The sequence below is a fragment of the Pelobates fuscus genome, chromosome 1, assembly GCF_036172605.1.
Source record: "Pelobates fuscus isolate aPelFus1 chromosome 1, aPelFus1.pri, whole genome shotgun sequence".
NCBI classification, from domain to species: Eukaryota; Metazoa; Chordata; class Amphibia; order Anura; family Pelobatidae; genus Pelobates; species Pelobates fuscus.
In genome coordinates, this window is record NC_086317.1 from 487,175,688 (window position 1) to 487,198,148 (window position 22,461).

At 44.9% G+C, this 22,461-nt stretch overlaps 1 protein-coding gene and 1 long non-coding RNA gene across 2 annotated transcripts in view; one reads left to right on the plus strand and one right to left on the minus strand.

Moving 5' to 3' along the window:
* Window positions 1-22,461, minus strand: part of LOC134573219 (uncharacterized) — a 137,123-nt gene that overhangs the window by 108,291 nt on the left and 6,371 nt on the right. The window contains exon 2 of the long non-coding RNA XR_010085309.1: window positions 19,952-20,059. This is a non-coding gene — a long non-coding RNA (uncharacterized LOC134573219). The remainder of the gene's footprint in view (window positions 1-19,951; window positions 20,060-22,461) is intronic.
* CLPB (ClpB family mitochondrial disaggregase) overlaps window positions 1-22,461 on the plus strand; it is a 476,081-nt gene that overhangs the window by 62,544 nt on the left and 391,076 nt on the right. Inside the window, exon 7 of the mRNA XM_063432786.1 lies at window positions 14,380-14,494. Within this exon, the coding sequence (XP_063288856.1) occupies window positions 14,380-14,494 (115 nt within the window). The remainder of the gene's footprint in view (window positions 1-14,379; window positions 14,495-22,461) is intronic.

The following is a 22,461-nucleotide window of genomic DNA, read 5'->3' on the forward strand; positions in this document are numbered from 1 at the left end:
CACCACAGTTCTTTGTATAGACTGGTTTTCAAAGACATTTTAAAAAAAATTATCATTATGTACATTTACACTATTTTCCGTTCATTTTTTTTATTATAAAAAAAATATTTGGGGAATTAAAAGCGTTACACCGGGGGTGCCCAATAGCTAGATCCCCAGATGTTGTAGAACTACAACCCCCATGATGTTTTGCATGCCTTTAAAATGCCTATAGAATGCAAAGCATTGTGGAAGCTGGCATTTAAATACATCTGGGGGTCTTCCTTTGGGGCTCCCCTGCTTTAGACCGTATACCGTGTCCTTTATCTTGTAATATTTCACACAGGCTAGAAAAAAAGCAGAAATGCATGTTTACTCACATACAGTAGGTATACCCATAACAGATATATAATATTTGTCAAAGAACCCGCTTATAGCGATTTGTAAGGACCCTGAAGACATTACCAGCAGTACAGCTTACTAAAAATGGCAACATCATCTAAAAATGTGTGCATAAGGTATATGCAGTTAATTCATATATTTCTAAAATAAAGGCATTTAAAATTTCTGTAGCAATCTTCATCACTCTCTGGACTGCTAAGGTAATACTGTCCATTTGATACCGGAGAAACTGACGGAAGCCAAGCACAGAGAGATGGACACAGGTTTCTTCAGGAAGGAAGAGATTCTTTATTCGATTCACCGAACGGGACTCAGAGGGACTAATGTCACCAAAATACAACAAGATCTGAGCCCTGGACAATAGTGTAGGCTCCTTATATAGGCATGTAACTCCTCCCATAATAAGCTCCACCCACACATACTCTTACCCAATCAATCGAACAAGAACTAACTTCCTGTTTGACCACATGGCTTGCCCAGCACAATGGAGGAGGGGAATACTACATCCTGTATTCTCGCACATGCTCCGTATACTACTGATTGTATCTTTGCCACGTGCAACCAACCGACCGATACACCAGTATATGCACGTACACATGCCACGTGGTAATCTCGGCCTACTAAATTTATTTTTACCGAGATTCCACCACATCCCCCCCTTTGATGCTAGGGATCGACCGATTATCGGTTTTACCGATATAATCGGCCGATATTCGGTATTTTCGGCAATATCGGTATCGGCCAATAGGGATACCGATATTGCCGATAATACCTCCCAGGACCGCCAAGCTCATTACAAGCCCGGCGGTCCTGGGGAGAGCGGGCAGCAAGCGTTTACTCACCTCACAGCAGCTCCTCCAGCTCCCCAGTGTAAATCTCGCGAGACCTGCGGCCAGCTCTGACGGCCGCTGGTCTCGCAAGATTTACACTGGGGAGCTGCTGGGAGGTGAGTAAACGCTTGCTGCCCCCCCTCCCACAGCTAAGCCAATGCCACTGGACCACCAGGGATTAACATATCCCCCCTCCCTGGCAAGGCAACAAGCAGGTAGGGGGGACAACAAAAAAACAAATAATAATAATTAAATATATATATAAAAAACATTTTTTAATATAAAAATAAAAAAAAATATTTAATAAAAAAAATGCCCCCTCACACATACACTCTATCATTATACACATACACTACACAAACACACTGTGTATATAATTAAGTGTGTTTGTATAGTGTGTGTGTATATATAATTCAGTGTGTGTGTATAATAATGCAGTGTGTGTTTGTATAGTGTGTGTGTATATAATGCAGTGTGTTTGTGTATAATGCACACTACACAAACACACTGCATTATATATACACACACACTATACAAACACACTGCATTATATACACACACACACACTATACAAGCACACTGCATTATATACACACACACACTATACAAACACACGGCATTATACAAACACACTGCATTATACACACACACTATACAAACACACACTATACAAACACACACTATACAAACACACACTATACAAACACACACTATACAAACACACTGCATTATATACACACATTATACAAACACACTGCATTATATACACAGTGTGTTTGTGTAGTGTGTTTATATAATGCACACTACACACACACTCTGCATTATATACATACACTATACAAACACACACACTCTGCATTATATAAACACACTACATTCACTATACACACACTACATAAATACACACACTCTGCATTCCTTATATACACACACTACACAAACACTCTGCTTTCATTATATACACACTAGACAAATACACACTGCATCCACTACACACACTAGACAAATACACTGTATCCACTACACAAACACACACTGCATCCACAACACTCACACTGCATCCACTACACACACAGTGCATCCACTACACACACAGTGCATCCACTACACACACAGTGCATCCACTACACACACACTACACAAGGCATGTATATTTTGTGCATTTACCTTTAGAAATAGTTTTTATTTTCCAAAATGGTAAATGTACAAAATATCGGCAAATTATATCGGCTATCGGCCTAAAAGTTCACAGAATATCGGTATCGGCTTTAAAAAATCAATATCGGTCGATCCCTATTTGATGCTTCTGATATTTTCACAATTCCAGAGGCATCACTTAACCATAGTTTGCATATACCTCAGGTTGCCATGAACCAGACCAGACTTTGCGACTCCCTAAAGACATGAATCCCTCAACATTCCTCTTCCTGTACTAGTTCTCCCTGATTTAAAGCCTCATATCTATATATGGCCATTATCTGTGCAGCAGCCTTTCTCTCTGCTATATTTTCTATAATGCCCTGCACAGACCTAACTACCAAAGGAACAAGACATGGTAGGAGAAGACACAGCATTAAGATTAGCATGACTCCACCTACCAATGCCTTAAGTCCTCCAAACTGCTCATACCAATTACCAAACCAACTACTTGGATTATACCCTTTCCATACCTGAGTAGGCACATGCGCTAGTTTAACCATATGGCTAGTAAGCTCAGCTATTGCTTGCCCTTCATCATCTATTTGAAGACAGCAATTGCTTAGGTTAAACTTCCCACATACACCTCCCTCTACTGCCAATAGGTAATCCAAAGCTATTTTGGTAAACGGCTGTCCTCATCCTAGTATTATGCTTCGCTAGGAGATTGAGCGCTTGCGATGTCTCATTGGTAATTATCTCAACCACTGCCTGTAACCTTATAATACGGTTGAGCATATATATTGGGGTTCTATATCCAAAAGTACCATCCTCTGCCCATGTTGCTGGCCCATAATAATCTATAATACGCTGGGGAGGCCATTCATTATCTTCCCAGGTACCTATCTCTAGGGGTCCTCTTTTCTTCCTATGATTCACATCATATACTTTAACTCCCAAAGTCTCTCCTGTTTCAATAGGCAACAAGAAGGATGGGTTGAGCATACCTAACACACATGCCCCTTCCCAGTCCTGTGGTAACTCCGAATAGGCCTTCTTACCACAGATCCAGTACAAATTTGCCGGGACTTTCCAACTAGATGTGATATATCAAACCACACGTCCTTTAAATTGGTATAACTTGCAAACGGGTTAGGTGGTTCTGAGACATTTGAAGCCGACCACCAGGTTGTATGCTTTGTATTATCATCATAAGCTTTTTGCCCTAGACAAGTCAATTCTCCTACAGATGTATTAAACATTATTCCTTTCCTTGCTATGCAAACATAACCTATAATGGAGGTCTTTAATCGCCACTCAGATTTACCTCTAACACTCATTTGATAATCGGCTTGAGAAGATATTATTTGTTCAATTGTCTCAGAACCAGAATACATTACCTCCTTTGCTTCCCAGGGCCATTGGTCTCCCATGTTAGTACCTCCACACACGTAGCAGTTGGTCACATTAAGACTACCAGCAATACTCTCAGCTATATCAATAAACAGGTTTTTAGCATTATGGGGGATCTTATTTTCTACACTCATCTCTTCATAAAAAGAATGGAAAACCTGATGAGTTTGGGATGCTACGGTATCGGTCTCTATCCCTATAAATAATATTGTCCCAGGATCCAAACCCGTCCCATATATCTGAAACCCAAATACGTTTCCGAACCTATCTATAAATTGTTCAGGATTATTAATAAGTATATGGACTGGGTTACACTCCATAGACTTACAATATGGTTTGGTAGGCAACTTAGTAACAATCATATCCTTATCTACTGTCTGTCCCCAAGTGGCCCACCCCACACAAGACCAATATGGACAATAATTATAATCCCTATCTGGGCATTTTGGATTTACATACTTGTTTTTACTACTTGGACAAATATACTTATCATTGGACCCATACGCTCTTTCCCATTTAAGATCCCTGCATACATTCCACGGTTTCCTACCACTTGATATCGCCTTACATGCATCAAATAGCAGAACACCCGAAGAATGTACGGTTTCTAATACTGTTTTATTTATTAGGGTCCCCTGTGGGTCTCCATTCCGGAGGGTCAACCAAATTGTACGGGGTTGATACTCTGGACTGAAGCACTTAGGTTCTCCTACTCCTAAATGGCATACACTATAATCTATACCTAGGTATCTACACCTAGATACATATCCTTTACACTCATATTGTGAATGCCAAATAAGGGTCTGGGAAATATGATTACCTTTTATAGTAGTCTTAATGCAAACCTCACAGCTATGTACCTCTACCTTCCTGAATAATTAAAATCACAAAAATATACATTATCAAGAGCACTTCTTTCAACGTCTTCATCCTCATTCTTTGTCCGTGCGATGGCACCTCAGCTTCCAGGATGTAAGGGCTGCAAGGAATGGAGTTCTTCAGGTCCTCTCTTCCCTTCACAGAGGTCCCTTCAAGACACTCTGGCTATGTCACGTGGGTAAGTGGTCAGGCTTTATTATGGCCGTCAAAACACTCACTTGCTGATCTCTTTAAACACACTTGAAGTCCCGATATCTCCTCGTCACTCCGACTGAGTCGTGCGCTTTAACCGGATCTTGCAGGGATTCTCTGGATCTGGTGTAACTTGCCAAGAATCTACTGCTGCTGGTTTAACCCTGGAGTGATGAATCCACGGAGTCACTTCAGCCACCTTTATAGCTGTAGGGGTAGACAAAAGAACAACATAAGGACCCCTCCACTTAGGCCCTAACGGTACACTGTTTTATCCATACTTGATCTCCTGGATGATAACTATGAACAGGGGGATAAATATTCACAGGTAATCTATCTTGTACGCATTTCTGTACCTCCTCCATAGTTTTAGCCAACTCTACAACCTACTGCCGGGTAATTCCTTCTCCCAACTGACTCAAATCCCCCCTTAAGTTACAAAGTATGGGAGGTGGACGCCCATACATGATTGCAAAAGGTGAGAGACCCATCCTTCTGGTAGGTGTACTACGGATACGCAACAGAGCTATGGGCAAAAGAACATTCCACTTAAGCTGAGTCTCTTGACACATCTTTGCCAATTGGTTCTTAATAGTTCTGTTCATCCTTTCTACTTTCCCAGAGCTCTGAGGTCTATATGCCGTATGAAGCTTCCACTTAATACCAAGCATATGAGTCAGTTGTTGTAGGCACTGGTGAACAAAGGCTGGACCATTATCCGATCCTATAGAGCATGGTAGTCCATATCTGGGTATTATTTCTCGCAACAGGAATCGCACAACTTCTCCTGCTTTCTCTGTACGAGTAGGACATGCTTCTACCCAACCTGAGTAGGTACACACAACTACTAGTAGGTAGCGATGTCCACCGGATTTAGGCATTACCGTATAGTCTATTTGAAGATCGGACATTGGGAGTCCCCCCATATACTGGACTCCCGGTGGTTTCACTGGTCCTTGCCTTGCGTTATTCTTGGCACATATCACACATCTTCGTACAATGGCTTGAGTCAAGTTGGACAATCTTGGTATGTAGAAATGTTTCCTGAGAGATTCTTCCATACTATCTCTTCCAGAATGTGTCCCGTTGTGATAGTTCTGGACAATTTCTACAGCTAGTGATGCTGGAATAACTATTCTTCCATCTTCTAACTGATACCAATTGTTCTCCAGGTACTTCCCAGTTTCAGTCTTTAGCCACTCTTCTTCTTGAGCTGTATAAACTGGAGTCCATTGAGACAGTGGAGTCGGTATAAGAGCAGCTATATGTTCCACATACTCCTGTCTTCCTGATTCAGCGGCACGCTTAGCTGCATTATCTGCCATCCGATTTCCTTTTGTTACATCACCATCACCTTTCAGATGCGCCCGACAATGTATAATACCAACTTCTTTCGGTTCCCACACGGCTTCCAGTAGTTGTAATATCTCAGCTGCGTACTTGATTTCTTTACCCTCTGAGTTCAATAATCCTCTTTCTTTATACAAAGCTCCGTGGGCATGAGTGGTTAAAAACGCATACTTGGAGTCCGTGTAGATGTTCACTCTTAAACCTTCTGCCAATTGTAACGCTCGTGTTAGTGCAATTAGTTCTGCCTTCTGTGCCGATGTTCCTTTTGACAATGGCCGAGCTTCTATCACCTTGTCTATGGTTGTTACTGCATATCCTGCATAGCGAATCCCTTCTTTCACATAACTACTGCCGTCCGTATAATACTGGACATCAGGGTTCTGGATTTAAGGTGTTAACAGTCTCTAGATGCACTCTCGGGTTTTCACACAACATAGCTTGATACTTAGTCATGCGGCTGTTACTAAACCAATGATTGCCTTTATAGTCTAGCAACGTTTGTACTGCGTGCGGGACTCGCACATAGAGTTCCTGACCCAGAGTGAGCTTTTCAGCTTCGGCTACCAGCAGGGCAGCGGCAGCTACTGCTCTTAGACAAGGTGGAAGACCACTGGCCACTGCATCCAGTTGTTTAGACATATATGCAACAGGTCGTTGCCATGATCGGTGTCAATACTCCCACAGCCATTCTTCTTTGCTCGTGTACATATAAGTAGAATGGGCGTGTATGATCAGGTAGACCTAATGCTGGGGCACTCATCAAAGCCTTCTTCACATCTTCAAATGCCTTTTGCTGTTCAGGGGTCCACAGGAAGGGATCGTGTTCTGTACCTTTTATAGCTGCATAAAGAGGTTTCGCCAATATCGCATAACTGGGAATCCATATCCTACAGGGCCTGCTGCCCCCAAGAATTCCCGCACTTGTCTTCTATTCTTGGGTATTGGTATTTGGCATACAGCTTCTTTTCTCTCTGGCCCCATTATCCTTTGACCTTCAGAGATATGGAATCCCAGATACTTGACAGTCGGCTGACACAACTGAGCTTTCTTCCTGGACACCTTATATCCTGCCTTCCAGAGAATGTGTAGTAAATCATGTGTTGCTTGCTGACATATTTCTCTAGTAACTGCCGCTATCAACAAATCATCTATGTATTGCAATAGTACACACTCTCCTGGGATGGATTTGAAATCCAGTAAGTCTTGACTTAAAGCTGATCCAAATAGGGTAGGTGAATTTTTAAACCCTTGGGGCAGTCTTGTCCAAGTCATCTGGCGTTTCAAGCCCATTACAGCATTTTCCCATTGGAATGCGAAGATACACTGACTTTCTGCAGCAATTCGAAGGCAAAAGAAGGCATCTTTGAGATCTAGGACAGTAAAATAGGTAGCCCCGCCCAGAATTAAAGCAAGCAGGTTATATGGATTGGGCACAACTGGGTGTATACTTACGACCGCATCATTGACTGCTCTCAAGTCCTGCACAGGGCGATACTCATCTGTACCGGGCTTTTGAACAGGCAACAATGGGGTGTTCCAGGGGGAAGTACAGAAATTTAGGATACCATACCGTATGAACTTATCCAAATATGATTGTATGTTCTTCTTGGCCTTTTGTGGGATATGATATTGTCTTAAGCTCACTGTTTCAGTTCAGTTCGAATTGGTGGAATATTGCGAGCAAGTCCTGGTGGGTTGATCTCTGCCCACACTCCTGGTATATTGAACAAGGATTCATCACTCTTAGGGTTTTGGCTAGTCAACACTGTATAAAGTCGCCACTCTTCTTCCTTTGGTACAGATATTGTCATTATACCTGAAGGTCCATTGAACTTTAAAGATGTTGTTCCATTAGGTAGAAACGTTATCTGTGCTTGTAATTTTGACAACAAATCACATCCTAGCAGTTGGACTGGACATTCAGGCATATAAAGGAATTGATGTTTCACTACGTGGCCTCCCAATGTACAGAGTCGACTTTTAAGAACCGGTTTAGCAGCACTCCTTCCAGTTGCTCCTATTACGGTGATAGTTCTTCCAGATGGAGGAGCAACTAGGTCAGTCACCACCGAATGTTCAGCACCAGTATCAATCATGAAAGCACTCCTTTTTCCCCCTATTGCTACATCGACCATAGGCTCCGCTCGGCCAAGGGGGATGGAGCCCGGTCGGTATCAATAGTCCTCCATGACTGTGTCAGCCAACCCCACAAAGTCCCTATCTTCTCTATCGCGGGGTCTCTGCGCTGCTGGGTAGTACCTATCTCCACTAACACTTCCTCTTTTGTTACCACTATTCCCTCCAGGACCTCCTCTACCTCTCGCTCTGCCTCTATAATTACCATATCCTGCCCTAGGTCTGTCTCTCTCATACTGTTCCCTTTGTGGACACTCACTTCTCCAATGCCCTTCTTCCCTACAGTACGCGCATTGATTCCTACTCAAGGGTTCCCTATTCCATTTACTCTCGCCTTTATCCGTTCCCCTATACACTTCCTTTTCCCTTCTATCTACGCCTGCAATCGCTACCGCTAGCATATCTGCTTTTCTACGCATCTTACGCTCTCCCTCCTTCTTTGTCTCTGTTTCCCTATTCATGTATACTTTATTTGCTACCTCCATTAGTTGGGTTATGGACATCCCTACAAACCCTTCTAACTTTTGTAGCTTGCGCTTTATATCTCCGTAGGCTTGGCTGACAAAGGCAGAGTTAACCATTCGGGAATTCTCAGGAGCCTCCGGATTAAAGGGGGTATACAAACAGTATGCCTCCAATAATCGGTCATAAAAGACACTGGGCGATTCATCACATTTCTGTAATACCTCAGCCGTCTTAGACATGTTAATCGCCTTCTTTCCTCCAGCTTTCATGCCAGCAATAATAGCGTCCCTATAAGCTTTTAAATGGACCATGTCTGCGCCATTGGCATTCCAATTTGGATCGGTGTTTGGATAATGGGCTGCGGCCCATGCTGCCGGGTTGGCCTGATTTTGTGTGCGGGCTACTTTTTACAGCGCTTTAATTGCCGCTTGATTTATCCTTGTCCTTTCCTCATTATTAAACAATGTCATCAACAATTGCTGGCAATCAGCCCAAGTGGGATTGTGTGTCTGAACTATTGAGGTAAACAAATCCGTCATGGCTTGAGGCTTTTCGGTGTAAGATCAGTTATGGGTCTTCCAATTAAAGAGATCGGTGTTTGTAAAAGGGACATAGACGAAGACTGTATCAGCATATTGTATCTGGCCGTCACCGTTAATGTGTGTCGAGCCAGGAGTCAATCGAAGAGGCATCTGATAATGTCGGGGTTGTAGGGTACCAGTCATTTGTCGGGTTAGTATGGGGCTTCGTTGAGATGCGTCAGTTAGAGGTTCCGGTCGAGGGGTAGTAAGACAAGGGGATAGGGACGCTTTACTAAAGGGAAGGTTGGTAAAATATTCCGGGCCGGGCTAGGAGGAGCCTGACCGGAAACTAGATATGGCGCCAAATCTGGGTATGTGGAGTTAACGGAGGTAGGTACCGGAAGGGGAGGGTTTGAAACAAGAGGGCTGGGCTCTGAGCTAGAGGAGGGAGTAGGTGGGGACAACGGGGCAAGGGGAGGAGCGTTTCCAACAGCACCTCCTCTTCCGGTGGAGGAGGAGTAAGGGGGCGGCATGGGGATCTCAGACTCAGGGGGCGTATCCAAAATGGGCGTGATTACGGCCTTAGTGGACAAGCGAGTCCTGGCCACCATGAGGCGACATTGCTCCTCGTGGCATACTCGGATCCATTTTGGCGAGTCATTTACGGCCTGCCTCCAACAATCAATATATGGAAACTGGCCGTAAAGTTCAGGCCTACCGGATACAGCCACGTGTACACGCTGTACCAGATTAGGATCCAAACTGCCACGTGGTGGCCATGCGGCAACCAAAGTAGGCCATTCCCTACTACATAAAGTAGTCAGGCGTGCTGGAGACATCTTTACCCCAAAATCACATATAGTATATCCCTTTTGAAAGTTTTTTATCATACATCCTAAGGGATCCAAAATCGTTGAATCTGACGCGCCCATACTTAACAATGAAGCGTCGTCTCCAACAGAAACTAAACAAACACTCTTCCAACGGTCACACCCGTTCCCTCGGCAACAGCACCACGTGGTACAGTTACTAAGCGAAACGCACACAACAAAACACTCAGGGAATTCCCGTACACACAGCTGTTACACCAGTCACTAAATAACTAATACTGTGCCCTTTGGCGAAACTATTCAGTCACCCACACTATAATTCCCTATATCTGAATTACCCGTCTATAACATACCCCAGTAACATCGTCTTTACAAACAGTAGTTATAGTACGGTTAGCATTGGTTAGAGTACAATTTGAAGTCACAGATTAATTAGTAGTGGTTATGGTGTTAAACATACAACATAGACGACAATTATTAGTACTTATTTACAGTGTCAGTAATTATACATGGTTATGGTACCGTGCGCTATAGTACAGTTACACACTATTCACACTCTCGCTAGACGGCAGAGCTCATGCTATCTAGCAAGATATACACGCTATTACAACAATCTTTAGCACATTTACAATTCCCAACTAATCTATTGGCCAGTACCTTGATGGACTACCTAAAACTATCTACATCCGTTTTGGTTAGCCACACTGCCCAAGCACCACATATAGCGAACTAGAGGGCGGAATTTACAACAGTACCCTCTTAGTCTATCTACTCTATCAATAGTCTAGTGGGTTCCAAATTTACACGCCTTCCCACTTAGCCAAGATAGGTTGAGATCTAGCGAACCGAATTTACACAGGCGCCGCTTAGTCTCCCGGTCCCTCTGACCTAGCGAACAAAATATACACCCTAGAACGCTAGTCTAGACAAGACACCGGTGTCCGGCTAGGGCTATTTACACCAGAACCCCGCCTGACTCCAAACCAAAATTAAACGGGCTGACTACAGGGCGTTTAATTGAGCGGTGCGCCTTCGCTCCTTCCCTCCACTGGAGGGGGCAGATTCCAAATAACCCCTTATGGGCCTACCGCACAATCGGTATCCAATACCCCTAGTGGGTCCGCCGTCTAAAACAGCGGTCGTCTTACCTCCTCGTTCCTGAACCTGAGTTCACACTCATCGACGGGGACACCCCAGCACTTACTACGTAGAGGCCGATGATCTCCTGGACAACAGACCAGTGGCGCCGAGACGAAGGGAGGTCCACGCAGAAGTTCAGGGGTGCAGCCGTAGAGAACGTGGGCAAAGATAGACCGTCTCACGCCTCTGCTTCTCAGCTTCCGTTGAACGATGAGCTTCCCGGCCAATGCACCAAATGATACCGGAGAAACTGACGGTAGCCAAGCACAGAGAGATGGACACAGGTTTCTTCAGGAAGGAAGAGATTCTTTATTCGATTCACCGAACGGGACTCAGAGGGACTAATGTCACCAAAATACAACAAGATCTGAGCCCCGGACAATAGTGTAGGCTCCTTATATAGGCATGTAACTCCTCCCATAATAAGCTCCACCCACACATACTCTTACCCAATCAATCGAACAAGAACTAACTTCCTGTTTGACCACATGGCTTGCCCAGCACAATGGAGGAGGGGAATACTACATCCTGTATTCTCGCACATGCTCCGTACACTACTGATTGTATCTTTGCCACGTGCAACCAACCGACCGATACACCAGTATATGCACGTACACATGCCACGTGGTAATCTCGGCCTACTAAATTTATTTTTACCGAGATTCCACCACACATTGAGTCCTCCTCCCTCTCTGATTTGTAGGAATGATATGACCTATTAAACCTTCCTTCACTGTTTAAAATCAGTGGGACACTCCACAACCAAATACAAAAGAAATATAAATCACTGTTTACTACATGTACCCCAAGTGAGAGCAGGCATGCTTTTAATGATGTACTTCTTCATTGGGGGTGTATCTAAAAACCTCTTGCAAAACCTAGATTTCTCTTGTCTGCAGTCTTTGCAAGCCCTCCCCTTCTAACTCCGCCCAGACTTTATGTGGCTGTCCAATCACAGACTTCCCAATGCAGCTTAATGAGAAGTCTTTGCAAGAAAGATTCTCTGGGCAATTGCTGCCTCTTGAGTTTAGCTTCACTGAGCTAACCAAACCAGGAAGTAAAAGGACTGTGTGTCTCCTGAACAGCCAGGTGGGTGTCAAAGGTTTATTAATACAAGTGTCAATTTCTATTGAAATCTGCACTTTTTGCACAATTTTTAAAAAGGCACAATCTTTGCACATAAAGCTTAACCCCTTAAGGACCAAACTTCTGGAATAAAATGGAATCATGACATGTCACACATGTGACGTGTCCTTAAGGGGTTAATCATATCTAGAGCATAAATGATGGTGGTGAGGCTTTATGGACTTGGTTTCATTCTGCAAATTACATGAAAGTAAAAATGTTTTTCTCTGTTCTGGAAGTGAAGTGGATCGGATCCCCCTCCCTAACACTGCATCCAAATCTCCGATAACGGCATGCTCCAGATCTGTTATGTTATTTATTACAGTTTCACAGTAAAGAAGCAAAGTGTAGCATTTCACAACGTATAAAAGGCAGGGGATGGGAATGACAAAATTGTGTTGTACAATGAAGTCTAGACAAACTGTGACTGTTTAATGATATATTGAGTAAAATACGTGCTATGGAGCAATCTGCAGCCCGGCCCAGAGGAGGCTGAAGGCAGCCAGACATCTCATCCTCCAGGGCTTTCAAACTTGAAGCAATTGATAAAATCTTTCCCTTTGTGGGCAGTTAGTTTGACAGTCTGCACACCTTCTCCAGAGTTTGCATTGAAGAGACAGGACAAGCGACACAACTTGTAAAGGAAGCGGCGACATTAGATCCGACACTGTCGTGGAATGAGAGAGAGACTGTGATTGGCAGAATCAGACCGGGAGTCTCTGAGTGACAAAGGACCAGTTAGGGGATATCGTGCTGTGTGTTACATTTCCTTCTCAAATATCTGATTGTGAACTAACAAGGGCAGTCACTGATGTGTGAATTGTCAGGGATGTCTAATATTAGACCACAAGAACCGAAATGGATCAATTCTCACTCTGTTTTCCTTTTGGCTAGTTTGGCCTGAAATGTTACTTCCTGACAGTTGATACTGCAAAGATTAATAGAACACTGTAACGTTTTGGAATACAAATCTGTGTTGCTAACTCTATAGTGCCCCTGTCCTAGTTGAATTTTTGCCATAAACATATTTTTTTAAAATAATCTTTTTTTACTCACCTTTTCCCAGTACGGAGACTCCTTTGGCACTGCGTCCTGTAACATCATTGAGGAGACGTTGCTTACTCAATCACTCGGCCAATCAAAAGCTGTTTGTAGCACGGCTCGTACTGCCAATGCTTTACATTGGACCGTATTAAATTCAATGCTTTCCTATGAGCTGCAACATCACGGGACAGAGTTTGACTTCATCAGTGCAGTGGAAGCGCCTCTAATGGCTGACGGGAAGACAACCACTAGAGGTGTATTTGGCATTGCAGTGTTAACAGTACAGGAATAGCGCACCCAGGCCCATCACCGAGATTAAGTGGTCTGGGTGACTTTATTGGTCCTGTAACCCTGTTTGTATGTCTGTGAGTTTGATAGCGATGACAGTGAATGTGAGAGGTTCGCTGCTTTAATACAGTGTTTTCCACAGAAATTTTGCGCCCTGCGTTGTGTGCATAGTTTAAGAATTATGTCCAGTTTTTGTTTGTTTGTTTTCTGTTTAAGTCTTTCCTGCTACATCCCAGTAGTTGGAAATGCTGTAAATCTGGCATCGATGGTTCGTTCACCCACTGCTCCACCACCACAATACCTGGCAGCTATTCACATAATCCTTAAACTATGTCAAACTCTCTTACAGCATATGGAAGTGCAGATTTTGATGATCTTTTTCCAAACTATAAGGGCTTGTTGAATTAAAGGTATATAACCCCTAAATAGCAGATAATTGAGTTGGGCTATGATCTACACACCAAAACCACTTCATTAAGCTAAAGTTGGTTAGCAACTTAGAGTGTCTTTTTTTTAAAGAGCCAAAAATGCTAAATAGGCCAAATATTCAATTTTGGCAAAAAGTCTTAAATGATGAGCTTGTGATCATGGAAAGCTGTAACATTTGGATCCAAACTGTCATATTATCAATCTCTATTCTCGTTTCAGTTCCAGGAGCAGCTCAGGAGAAGAGAACTGGAAGAGAGAAGAAGATTTCCTCTGGAATTGCGTCTCAGAGAGCATATTGTGGGCCAAGAAATGGCCATAAGTACAGTGGCCGCAGGTGGGTGCTCCACTATATCAGCTATTTATCGATGTGGGAGTCACAGACCGGCGTGCAAGCATTCTACACAGCTCTACAAACAAAACAAGTAGAGAACTGGGACTAATGTATGGAGCCATATTGTGTACATTGCAGCGCAGTCGGTTAGTGAGAGCAAGACGTACTCAGTAATGATGTATGGAGCCATATTGTGTACACGGCAGCCCAGCCGGATAGTGCGAGCAGGACGTACTCAGTACTGATGTATGGAGCCATATCGTGTACACGGCAGCTCAGTCAGATAGTGAGAGCAGGACGTACTCAGTACTGATGTATGGAGCCATATTGTGTACATTGCAGCCCAGTCGGTTAGTGAGAGCAGGACGTACTCAGTACTGATGTATGGAGCCATACTGTGTACACGGCAGCCCAGCCGGATAGTGCGAGCAAGACGTACTCAGTACTGATGTATGGAGCCATATTGTGTACACGGCAGCTCAGTCAGATAGTGAGAGCAGGACGTACTCAGTACTGATGTATGGAGCCATATTGTGTACACGGCAGCTCAGCCGGATAGTGAGAGCAAGACGTACTCAGTACTGATGTATGGAGCCATATTGTGTACACGGCAGCCCAGCCGGATAGTGCGAGCAAGACGTACTCAGTACTGATGTATGGAGCCATATTGTGTACACGGCAGCTCAGTCAGATAGTGAGAGCAGGACGTACTCAGTACTGATGTATGGAGCCATATTGTGTACACGGCAGCCCAGCCGGATAGTGAGAGCAAGACGTACTCAGTACTGATGTATGGAGCCATATTGTGTACACGGCAGCCCAGCCGGATAGTGAGAGCAGGACGTACTCAGTACTGATGTATGGAGCCATATTGTGTACATTGCAGCCCAGCCGGATAGTGAGAGCAGGACGTACTCAGTACTGATGTATGTAGCCATATTGTGTACACGGCAGCCCAGCCGGATAGTGAGAGCAGGACGTACTCAGTACTGATGTATGGAGCCATACTGTGTACACGACAGCCCAGTCAGATAGTGAGAGCAGGACGTACTCAGTACTGATGTATGGAGCCATATTGTGTACACGGCAGCCCAGCCGGATAGTGAGAGCAGGACGTACTCAGTACTGATGTATGGAGCCATATTGTGTACACGGCAGCCCAGCCGGATAGTGAGAGCAGGACGTACTCAGTACTGATGTATGGAGCCATATTGTGTACACGGCAGCCCAGCCGGATAGTGAGAGCAGGACGTACTCATTACTGATGTATGGAGCCATATTGTGTACACGGCAGCTCAGTCAGATAGTGAGAGCAGGACGTACTCAGTACTGATGTATGGAGCCATATCGTGTACACGGCAGCTCAGTCAGATAGTGAGAGCAGGACGTACTCAGTACTGATGTATGGAGCCATATTGTGTACACGGCAGCCCAGCCGGATAGTGAGAGCAGGACGCACTCAGTACTGATGTATGGAGCCATATTGTGTACACGGCAGCTCAGTCAGATAGTGAGAGCAGGACGTACTCAGTACTGATGTATGGAGCCATATTGTGTACACGGCAGCCCAGCCGGATAGTGAGAGCAGGACGCACTCAGTACTGATGTATGGAGCCATATTGTGTACACGGCAGCCCAGCCAGATAGTGAGAGCAGGACGTACTCAGTACTGATGTATGGAGCCATACTGTGTACACGGCAGCCCAGCCGGATAGTGAGAGCAGGACGTACTCAGTACTGATGTATGGAGCCATATTGTGTACACGGCAGCCCAGCCGGATAGTGAGAGCAGGACGTACTCAGTACTGATGTATGGAGCCATACTGTGTACACGGCAGCCCAGCCGGATAGTGAGAGCAGGACGTACTCAGTACTGATGTATGGAGCCATATTGTGTACACGGCAGCTCAGTCAGATAGTGAGAGCAGGACGTACTCAGTACTGATGTATGGAGCCATACTGTGTACACGGCAGCTCAGTCAGATAGTGAGAGCAAGACGTACTCAGTACTGATGTATGGAGCCATATTGTGTACACGGCAGCCCAGCCGGATAGTGAGAGCAAGACGTACTCAGTACTGATGTATGGAGCCATATTGTGTACATTGCAGCCCAGTCGGTTAGTGAGAGCAAGACGTACTCAGTACTGATGTATGGAGCCATACTGTGTACACGGCAGCCCAGTCAGATAGTGAGAGCAGGACGTACTCAGTACTGATGTATGGAGCCATACTGTGTACACGGCAGCCCAGCCGGATAGTGAGAGCAGGACGCACTCAGTACTGATGTATGGAGCCATATTGTGTACACGGCAGCCCAGCCAGATAGTGAGAGCAGGACGTACTCAGTACTGATGTATGGAGCCATACTGTGTACACGGCAGCCCAGCCGGATAGTGAGAGCAGGACGTACTCAGTACTGATGTATGGAGCCATACTGTGTACACGGCAGCTCAGTCAGATAGTGAGAGCAGGACGTACTCAGTACTGATGTATGGAGCCATATTGTGTACACGGCAGCTCAGTCAGATAGTGAGAGCAAGACGTACTCAGTACTGATGTATGGAGCCATATTGTGTACACGGCAGCCCAGCCGGATAGTGAGAGCAGGACGTACTCAGTACTGATGTATGGAGCCATATTGTGTACACGGCAGCCCAGTCAGATAGTGCGAGCAGGACGTACTCAGTACTGATGTATGGAGCCATATTGTGTACACGGCAGCTCAGTCAGATAGTGAGAGCAAGACGTACTCAGTACTGATGTATGGAGCCATATTGTGTACACGGCAGCCCAGCCGGATAGTGAGAGCAGGACGCACTCAGTACTGATGTATGGAGCCATATTGTGTACACGGCAGCTCAGTCAGATAGTGAGAGCAGGACGTACTCAGTACTGATGTATGGAGCCATATTGTGTACATTGCAGCCCAGTCGGTTAGTGAGAGCAGGACGTACTCAGTACTGATGTATGGAGCCATATTGTGTACACGGCAGCCCAGTCAGATAGTGCGAGCAGGACGTACTCAGTACTGATGTATGGAGCCATATTGTGTACACGGCAGCTCAGTCAGATAGTGAGAGCAAGACGTACTCAGTACTGATGTATGGAGCCATATTGTGTACACGGCAGCCCAGCCGGATAGTGAGAGCAGGACGCACTCAGTACTGATGTATGGAGCCATATTGTGTACACGGCAGCTCAGTCAGATAGTGAGAGCAGGACGTACTCAGTACTGATGTATGGAGCCATATTGTGTACATTGCAGCCCAGTCGGTTAGTGAGAGCAAGACGTACTCAGTACTGATGTATGGAGCCATACTGTGTACACGGCAGCCCAGTCAGATAGTGAGAGCAGGACGTACTCAGTACTGATGTATGGAGCCATACTGTGTACACGGCAGCCCAGCCGGATAGTGAGAGCAGGACGCACTCAGTACTGATGTATGGAGCCATATTGTGTACACGGCAGCCCAGCCGGATAGTGAGAGCAGGACGTACTCAGTACTGATGTATGGAGCCATATTGTGTACACGGCAGCCCAGTCAGATAGTGCGAGCAGGACGTACTCAGTACTGATGTATGGAGCCATATTGTGTACACGGCAGCTCAGTCAGATAGTGAGAGCAAGACGTACTCAGTACTGCTGTATGGAGCCATATTGTGTACACGGCAGCCCAGCCGGATAGTGAGAGCAGGACGCACTCAGTACTGATGTATGGAGCCATATTGTGTACACGGCAGCTCAGTCAGATAGTGAGAGCAGGACGTACTCAGTACTGATGTATGGAGCCATATTGTGTACATTGCAGCCCAGTCGGTTAGTGAGAGCAAGACGTACTCGGTACTGATGTATGGAGCCATACTGTGTACACGGCAGCCCAGTCAGATAGTGAGAGCAGGACGTACTCAGTACTGATGTATGGAGCCATACTGTGTACACGGCAGCCCAGCCGGATAGTGAGAGCAGGACGCACTCAGTACTGATGTATGGAGCCATATTGTGTACACGGCAGCCCAGCCAGATAGTGAGAGCAGGACGTACTCAGTACTGATGTATGGAGCCATACTGTGTACACGGCAGCCCAGCCGGATAGTGAGAGCAGGACGTACTCAGTACTGATGTATGGAGCCATATTGTGTACACGGCAGCCCAGCCGGATAGTGAGAGCAGGACGTACTCAGTACTGATGTATGGAGCCATATTGTGTACACGGCAGCTCAGTCAGATAGTGAGAGCAGGACGTACTCAGTACTGATGTATGGAGCCATACTGTGTACACGGCAGCCCAGCCGGATAGTGAGAGCAGGACGTACTCAGTACTGATGTATGGAGCCATACTGTGTACACGGCAGCCCAGCCGGATAGTGAGAGCAGGACATACTCAGTACTGATGTATGGAGCCATACTGTGTACACGGCAGCTCAGTCAGATAGTGAGAGCAGGACGTACTCAGTACTGATGTATGGAGCCATATTGTGTACACGGCAGCCCAGCCGGATAGTGAGAGCAGGACGTACTCAGTACTGATGTATGGAGCCATACTGTGTACACGGCAGCTCAGTCAGATAGTGAGAGCAAGACGTACTCAGTACTTATGTATGGAGCCATACTGTGTACACGGCAGCCCAGCCGGATAGTGAGAGCAGGACGTACTCAGTACTGATGTATGGAGCCATACTGTGTACATTGCAGCCCAGCCGGATAGTGAGAGCAGGACGTACTCAGTACTGATGTATAGAGCCATATTGTGTACACGGCAGCCCAGCCGGATAGTGAGTGCGTGCCTGCAGGCAGCGGTGATGGCTAATTGGCAGTGTGTGATGAATGGGTAATGTCTGTCTCTGACACAGGTGGTGTCTGTGCACATTAAGGCTGCTATCTTTATGCGGGTCCTGATTGAATTATGTGGAATGTGCCTGTTCCCTCGGCAGCCCTAGGATGGCTCTCACTGAGCACATATCAGCTGTCCGTGCAGTTTGGCCGGCTGGTACCTTTAAGTGGAGGAGAAGGTTTTTCATTAGCCAATCTTAGCTGTGATTACACCTCATCTTTGCATTTGGCTAGGGTTAGGGGGGAAGGGAGGGGTGCTGTGTAAAATCTTTGTACCCACCTGCATTATTCCTGCCTTGGTTGGCATGGGAAGCTGGGAGCAGTGATTGTCATGTCTATCACGGCTTACAGATCTCAAATAAAAATATACAGAAAATCCGTAATTACCCCATGATGTATCTTTGGAAGCGTTGCAGTAATTATTTAAAGCAGGTTGTAATACTTCTACACCTATGATGCTGTGCCACTCTCTCTGTTTTTTTTTTTTTTTTCTGTGCCCCTAGTTGCAGCTCAGCAAGGACAGAGACGCAGTGTTCCCATGTGTCACTCGGGGTCTCTGTGAGTGTCAGGTAACAGGTTGAGTTTCCTGTTTAATGTTATGTATATAGTCCCTGACATCTGGCCTTACCAGGCTGGCTGCAGTGATCGCCAGGTGAGCAGATGGCAGTGACAGCAATCCGCCACTTTAACTGAAGATATTCCAACTCTTCACAACAGACATAGCTGATCCTTTGACCTTAAACAAAAAGACACAAAAACAGTGAAATGCATTAACTTCCCACAACTCCAAGACCTCTGTGACAGCCAGACTCTAAATGCTCCTTATTGTCTGCCGGGATCGGTGCGGTTTTAGTGGCTCTGCCAAAACGCATTGTTAGTGTGTATGTGTTTGTGATTTTACAAGTTTACTTTTCTTGTGTTATTTGTCAGAGTGCTGCACAATATGTTGGCGTAATAATTGTAATTGTTACTACGTATGTGTTTTGTCTATTGTGACATTTCTAGTGCTATTTTAGGGATAATTTGTATTGTTTTTGTTATAGTTTTATTATTTGTCATACCTCCTCCTCTCCTGTTTTACACATGATTCTATCGATAAACTTCTTTCCTGACTCCACATAGCGGTGTAACCACTGGAAAAGGATCCACACAGATATACAGCACTATCTGCTCGGATCACCAAGGCTCCCTGAGGCTGTCTACTGGATGGTGATTATTCCTTATTTAGCTATTAAGCTTCATGATAGGAATCCAGATATTTCAGGAGTTCAGAGAGCTCGCGGTTTTGCTTTGGTGCTCAGGGCACCTGGAGTGAGACATACAGGGTTATTGGCTAAACACAGAGCATTATATTAAGGTTTAGTATGGCAACCTTAGAAGCAGTTTATTGTGCGACGTTTGGCTCCCTTGTGACTTCCTGCTGCTTTATTAAGGGCCTCTTTCTCTCTACAGAGAATTATTGGATTAAATCAGAATGTCAAAATGTAGCTAAAATAGCTAAAGTCAAGCTGTAACGAAGTTGAAGAATTTTTCCAAATAAACTGGTTTACCCTCCGTTTTGCCCTTCAGATTGAATTCACTAAAATTCTGTATTGGAGGCCACATGTAAAGTTTTACTGCCTAGGCTACTCTTCAGCCCTTCGCACTCCAGGATAGAGGTTTAGGATCACAATCCGAGCCAAACGTCCACCCTCAAATGAATAGATCTGATAAAAGAACATTTATTACGCTCACAAATTGGCTGAAACCAATTTTGCTCTCATGAAGGCTTGATAACTGCAGCATTATTGATTTGTGTAAAACAATACAGAGAATTTATCCGTTCAATAGAAGGCTGAAGGGCCCAGCGCTATCACACTGGTACAAATGTATAAAATAAAGCTAGCGCCCCTTCAGACAGCGGGGGGTGAGATTTCTTCCTTTGTTTTGTAAATTCCTTAAAATGAACATTGCCGAAATATAAAGTGAATTTCCATCCGTGGCAAAACATCTGCGAGTCTTCCTGCTTCCTTCCTGCGCCCTCTGCTTGCTTTTAGAGCACATTGCCAGCTGACTGGCATTTGTCATTTAAAGCAAATCTGTCACCTGGAAATACTCTAAATCACAGGAGCCCGTTATCTGTTACCCCCTATTGCATTGCCTCGTGCTTAGAACCCTAAATTCCCAGCATGTCCCTGACTTACATTATCTTTCTCATGTGCTTAGAACCCTAATTGATGCACATGGGGAGCAAAGGCTAGCCTGTCTGGTCCAATCACACAGAAGAGCTACTGTAGCTCACACTGCTGAAAAACTTCCTACAAATGTTAACACAATAAAGACCGGTTATTCTGAGCTGTCAGCTTTAAGATCATGTTCCCTTCTGCATAATGAATAATTAGTTCCAGAAAATGCAGAGGCAGCAGGTATAACAAACCGCAATTGCAGAAGTGGCAAAATCTGCAACATCTGTCCAGATTATACTGAACATCTGTCTTCCCTCTCCCTCACCCTGCAAAGGGCATCCTTTATAAATCTCATCTAACTGTACAGTCTGGATCCATTTGGGAACGTGTAAGCAGGAAGTGATTCTTTTTGGAGCTCTGTGTAAACATGGATTCTGGACAAAGTTCTACAAGTGAAATGATGAATGGGAACATTCCATTGGTTTCTCTGGCAGTTGCTCCTCTTTCAGATATTGCCCAAGCTTTGCACTTTATATGGAACCCTCACTGGAATGGTGAGCTCTCCTGACCATTGCTGCTTTGCAACCCCCTCTTTGAGTGTGTCCATTCAGGCCAGACCTGATAGTGTGTTCTGGGTAAATCCAGATAAAGTTTAGATGTTCTCCGTTGGTAGATCCGCAGTTGTTGCTCTATATGAACCTTGGTGTGTGTGTTACATATGTGGGGTCTGTGTAATACAGAGTGCCAGTAAAACTCTAACCAATCAGGGACTAGCTTGTCCTGTGTGTCGGAATAAACTGGCGCTATATAAATATCAATAATAGTAATTAGTGATTCATGTGGCCTGGTCAATTTTATTGAAATTCCCAAAACATTGTTAAGCTAACAGAAAGTTAAAGCTAACCATAGTATCTTGCTGTGGATAGAATTTAACACTATATGTAATGTAGTAAAGGCTGGGAGGATAGACATC